The 6269-nt window shown below is 30.5% G+C and overlaps 1 protein-coding gene across 1 annotated transcript; it reads left to right on the top strand.

Moving 5' to 3' along the window:
• Positions 1–1137: 1137 nt before the first annotated feature.
• LOC139483597 (uncharacterized) lies at positions 1138–4923 on the top strand. The gene is made up of 3 exons (XM_071267594.1): positions 1138–1426; positions 2424–2484; positions 3803–4923. The coding sequence occupies exons 1-3, from the start codon at positions 1350–1352 to the stop codon at positions 3971–3973; spliced, it is 309 nt and encodes a 102-aa protein (XP_071123695.1). The 5' UTR covers positions 1138–1349; the 3' UTR covers positions 3974–4923.
• Positions 4924–6269: the final 1346 nt, after the last annotated feature.

The raw sequence follows: 6269 nt of genomic DNA, 5'->3' as shown, positions 1-6269 counted from the left end.
GTTTCATATTTGAGAAATTCATGTTTGTGGAAATTGAAAACAAAGCCTTATGCTTTATATATCCATAACAAATATACGTTTTCTCATATAACCAAATGTATGAGTAAAGTTTTCGAGAGAGATAAAATTGGTGGCTGTTCCGAGTTTTTCTACCCTGTTTCGAGTTGAGTGCATATACATTGAATGGTTGTTCTCTTGTTTACACTTTTCCTCTAAAAACTATCCTCAAAGGGATATTTTGGGTTATGATCACAATTATGAATTTGGGGAAAACGATTGACAAAACAAAACACAATCATTAAATAAATGCAATCAAATCCATTTTACATAATGGAGTGTATATTTATAATGAAATCACAACACGTTGCACTCAATGTTTTAATATATAAAAGCGAACACAACGAACATATTTTTTAATTATACAATTATTCATTATATACACATTGTATCAAAATGGCTATAGACACATGATGTAGTCTTTGTCTGTTGTAATATAACTTGACAGTACGCAGTTTTTTTATTTTTTTATCTAGAAGTCCTTTTTAGTCGTATTTTCTGGCTTGATACCTCCGTTGTTTGTTTTTAGTCAAAGCAAGTATCAACAGATTGTAACTTCGGCTTTGATATGACAATACGAATATCGTTTTTTAGGTTTGCTTTTAAAAACTTATGAAGTGCATTAAAACTAAGGAATGTTTAATCCACTGATTCCTTGTCCATTTATGTCCGTAAATTCAATAATTCTAAGTTATGTCATCTCTGTTATTTGATTTTCAATAATGTATGCATTGAGCAATACTGGCGTGACTGAAAAGAAATGGGCATCTAGTGCAGTACAAAGTGGCACCATTTGATATTTTCTTTTGCATTTACTGCAACGTAGACGAAATAATCTCGCCAGAACCGTATTGTAAAGTTTTAAAAAACTTGTTCAAACTAATGCAATTGAATATCAGTGTGTGCAAAAACGTACCTGTGTTTCGGTGATATACATTTGTAGGTGAAGGCACCTTTTTTCAAATTGTACATGTTTGAATTTGTATATGAAAAGAACATAGCCAGCTTTACTTTTGATTGACATTAGAAAATTATTAAAATTGATTTAATAGATACTCGAGTTAGGTTTCACAAAAGTAATGTGTTGCCTTGACCATTACTTTTATCTTTTTACATGACATACAAGTACAATATATCTTTACATATGTATTACATGTAATATTTTTATAAGGTCCTAAAAAGTATTATTTATCTTGTTCCAGCCTCCTTCGACAACACCGATACCTGGTAGGCAAGATAAAAAAGAAAAAACAAAGAAGGACCAACTGACAAGTCAAATTTTTCACAGCGTGATGAATTGGACACTTTCCCAAGTAGAGAATTGGCTGAAAGATAAGATCATTCAAAAGGATATGTTTCTCTCCCAACAGTACGTGTCGGTTTCGTGTTTTTTCTTTCGTAGATTTAAAAAAAAATCACATTATGGTTTCTTGTTTATTAATCAAAACGGGTTAGTATCATAAAATTATCATATCCGGATTAAAATTGCATACGCCACACGCGTGTTTTATCTTCAAACTACTCAAAAAAAAAAAAAAAAAAAAAAAGCCAAATAACGTTCGAAGTTGACGAGAATTGAGAAGCACAAAATTTGGAATGTTTGTCCATTTGACTAATACAGCTAAAGTAATCTTTTCCAGTAGGCTAAACATAAAAATGATAAGCTTTGTAAACAGTTTAATTAATAGAAATAGATATGACATACTAATAATAAAATATGTTAACATATAATTGTTTACTACTAGTCAGCTACCAATCCATCTAGTGGTTGTAAATATATTCATCATATATACCAGGATAAATATTGTATATACCAGAAACTTCTTTTTTCTACAAAAGACTTATCAGTGACACTCGAATTTAAAAAAACAACAAAAAGGCCAAATAAGTTACGAAGTTGAAAAGATCCATAATGTATACAATCTTTTGTCAAAAACATTTAGTAAAAGGACTATACTTTTTGATTTCTAGTAACTCATTTTCTTATGCAAACAGATGAAATTCTTATAATATAGGCATAAATTAATTATAAAGATATTGGCGGATGTTGGTCAAGCCATTGTCAATTATATTTATTTAGTTGCTTACAAGGTAATGTTCCACTAGAGTCATACTACAGTCTGACTCTAGGCCAAACGTGTCTGTAACGTTTACTAGTTAAGTTAGTATAATAAACCAAGTAGAAGATTAAATTTGATTTAAAGACATTAGGCCTACTAGTGAGGACAGAAAATACTTCATGGCGGAAATCAACCTTATGGAAATAAATGTGTTTAGTGACCAAAATTGATTACTACAATTATCGTGCAATATTCGTAAGAAGCACAAGACAAAATCTAAAATGTATAGCAATATTTTTTTTTTAGAAAACAGCTACAAAAACTGAGAGGAAAAGACGTTGCATTTCTCAAGCTCCTTGTTCGTGAGGTTAGTACATTTTTAATTTCAAAACATACACTAGCAGCAGCAAGCAAGAACAAACGGGGCTGAGTTGATAAATTTTTAAAGAATGAAAAAACTGTTTTGATATGTTGCTATATAAGAATAAGCAGTAAGTGACTGCATGATTTATTGATGACTTGCTTTATCAATTGAAGCTTCAAATACAAATTTAAGTAGACATTTAATCATTTTACTGTTGTTATATTGGAGTTTAAAGTAGTCACTCTTGTGATAAATGAACTAAAAATAATGCCTAGCTATTTGGTATATGTGTCAGCACAACAACAAAGAATTATAGGAATCAACTTTTGAACTTATTATCAAGTGGATTTTGCATATAGTCATTAATGGTGTTTATTACTGCATAACATAGCAAAGTACTTTACTTTTTTCATGATACAAATTGATAAAATTGTCTGTGCAAAATACCTTACATCGTGCCTTGGGCACAACACAATTTTGAATGACTTCATACCATATCAGTTATGTAAATTTATACTTACATGCATTTTGAACAGTTTGATTTTGCGATTGTTCTCATTGTAAAATATAAGCCTAACCATTTTAACAAATGAGAATATCTGTTATTGCACAGACATTCTTATATTTCTTGTCAAAAGCTGCAGTTTGTACTAAATTGATACATGTTTCCAAATATAACTTCACTCAGGTGATTGTTTGCGGTGTTATACAATGAAGTACAATATAGTGTGTATACTGTTTAAAATTCTAACATAGATAGTGAAAACGGGTAGAAATATGCGTTTGTGTCAAAATGATATAAAAGAGGGACGAAAGATACCAAAGGGACAGTCAAACTCATAAATCGAAAATAAACTGACAACGCCATGGCTCAAAATGAAAAAAGACAAACAGACAAACAATAGTACACATAGAAAACTAAAGAATAAACAACACGAACCCCACCAAAAACTAGGGGTGATCTCAGGTGCTCCGGAAGGGTAAGCAGATCCTGCTCCACATGTGGCACCCGTCGTGTTGCTTATGTGATAACAAATCCGGTAAATAGTCTAATTCGGTAGGTCACATTCATAAAAGGGAAGGGGATTGTAGTTACGACGTAAGGAACATATCCGATATCATTTGTGAATTGGTTATTCCATAACGGTCAACCAACTCGTGAAATTTACGAAGGGATGATTTCAACTCCACCATTTTGAACTCTTGGTTTAATAGATTCCTTGTGAGCAGCAACCCTCTATCAAGAAAATCATTATAGGAAATGCAAGCACGGGAATATCGTATCAATTCGGAGATAAATAATTGTTTATTTTGTTTTCAGTGTCCGGCTACTTTCTACCAAACAATCAGAGAACAGTTAGGGATGAAGGATATTCAATCAATGTCCGATTTCCGATTCGCTTTGGAAGATATTGATACTGTCTTGGATTCCTCTTCAACACATAATACAAGTACGAAAGCACTTGAAACAGAGGAACGCTCAAATGTATAGATATTTAATATGTTCGTCATTATTAGAAGTATGTGTATACAATTAGGAATGTACTATAATATATTTAAGAAATAATTCATGGGGGGTGGAATATATCGTGATTTTACCACGGGATGACCCTTTATGACAAATATTTTACCCTGACCGATAGCGGCATGTATTTTCCCGTAAAATGCTTATTTTCTTACGTCATTGTTCTATAACGTCGGGTACCTCATTCATAAAAAGCATATGACGTAGGAGTACGATCGGAACAGCCCTGGCAATATATTGATATTTTACCACGGGTGTGTACTCAAAGCGTTTGAAGGACGTCATGTTAGAATGGTGTTCATAGCATTCCAAATGCTGTTATAACTAGAACAAATCTGTTAAAGGTTTGAGATATTTTGTAAGTTTATAGTTGATATTCTACAATTAAATTCTGAAGTTTTGATACTTTTATAATTGATTGATACAGTGCTCACTTGTATAATTACTGTTCAGTGAGTAAAAAATAATACCCTTATCGATGCATGCTATAATTCATTGATTGTTCATTGTATGAGCACATAAAGTTACTTTTTTTACCAGATTTTTTCTTTACTATAGGTTACAGTTTTTAAATACAGCTGTTTCTCAAACCACGCCTCTTTTGGGGAGATATGTAATATTATTAAATAATTTGATTTGTTGACATACTGGTTCCAAGATATGATAGTTATGTTTCATCTCATACAGACATTACTTGGGACTGTTACATTTGTACTAGTATAAAAACATACTATTGCGGTGAAAATGAATTCTGAAGTAGGCAAAAAGTAAAGGTAGGGATAGTACATAATTTTAGTATAAGTTTAACCTCTAACAAGTTCAGGGCATATAAATGTTGAAAAATATATGCCGGACAGCCATATGTTTTTACCTTTTGAATAAAATAGTAGTGCATATCAACTTTCTGCTCCGGGATATTTTTTCACGAACCTTCATAGTTATAGTGGAACAGTTTTAGCCGCAAAGGGAAATTGCATTGTCTATATTTACAGAATTGCAACCTATATAAGTTCAGGTTAAATTCTTCTTAATATCTCATTATATACAAATTGAAAATTACAAATAGAATTCTATCTTCGCTAATGTAACACAAATGCGGTTTTTAAATTTTATGGATTTTTATAAGTTCTTCTGCAAATAGTTTAAATATCATTTGTTTTCAAGTTTTTTCATTTTGTATTATTTTCATCTTACACAGGAATACGTCATACAATGTAGAATGTTGATTCTCTCTCCTGTTCCAAAGATATTATAATCATGGTAATTGAAGTAATTTACACGCTGTCTTGCTTTTGCTGGATTTATAGTTCAGTTTGCTTTTTTTAAACTAGGCTTTGGATTTTCCATGTATATCATATAAAAAAAGTATTAGAGATATATAAGTACTTGACTGTATGTTTAAAAGATATATATTTCATTGATATAGCGTAAGGGAAATAACTATTGTTTACATGTATACATAACGAAATTTCCTAATGTGAATCTTTAACAATCATATTTTAGCATATCAAATTTTGATTAAAATATTTTTAGGGCTTGGGGTTTTCAAATTGAATTGAGTATAAAATTTGTTCTATTGATGTTTTTGGAAATCTGAGACACAGTTTTGGAGGTCAAGCTGTGTTGTACAAGAATATATAAAATATTTTGGGATGTTATGAAGAACAAAGAAGCTAAATTCTTTCAAGTGTGGACATCACAATATAGCAACTAATTACATGATAATTAATTATGTAATAATTATGTCATAATGAAATTATCACAATTTGAAAGATTAATCTTTCTTCTTTCTTTTGGTACCTCATTTATAAAATATAAAGAAGGATGAAATGAATTACATCAGTTTAAAGTTGTCTGATTGGGAGTGACAAAATCTTTGTATTGTGCTACCTTAATATCTGTCTTTCATTTTTTTACATGGTATTTTGTTTTTTCTTTGACTAATGACTTTTGGGTGCGCCTTGGTATCGTGCGTCTTATTTTGTAATATAAATGTTTAAATGCAAGATATCTAATATATGTTTTATATACATTTTATGTAACAAGTGTACATATATTACATTTTATTTCTTAATTGATTGTGATAGTGATTTTTTTGTGTATCAGTTTCATTTATCAAGTGCTTAATCTAAATAAATTATATTATATATTTCGAGATTGTTGCTTGTTTGTCATACTTGACATATTTGTTAGATATTCATAGTACATTAGGAGAACACACATGCACTTACATGTTAAAACTATTTAACATGGAAAATGTAAA

Source organism: Mytilus edulis, chromosome 7 (genome assembly GCF_963676685.1).
Source record: "Mytilus edulis chromosome 7, xbMytEdul2.2, whole genome shotgun sequence".
Lineage (NCBI taxonomy): Eukaryota > Metazoa > Mollusca > Bivalvia > Mytilida > Mytilidae > Mytilus > Mytilus edulis.
Note: the sequence above shows the minus strand (reverse complement) of the source record. Positions and strands in the feature narration are given on the sequence as shown.

Coding starts and splice junctions, on each gene's coding strand:
- LOC139483597 (XM_071267594.1), top strand. CDS start 1,350: ATGAATTGGACACTTTCCCAAGTAGAGAATTGGCTGAAAGATAAGATC. Junction 1,427..2,423: donor GATATGTTTCTCTCCCAACA/GTACGTGTCGGT, acceptor TTTTTTTTTTAG/AAAACAGCTACAAAAACTGA. Junction 2,485..3,802: donor TCAAGCTCCTTGTTCGTGAG/GTTAGTACATTT, acceptor TTTTGTTTTCAG/TGTCCGGCTACTTTCTACCA.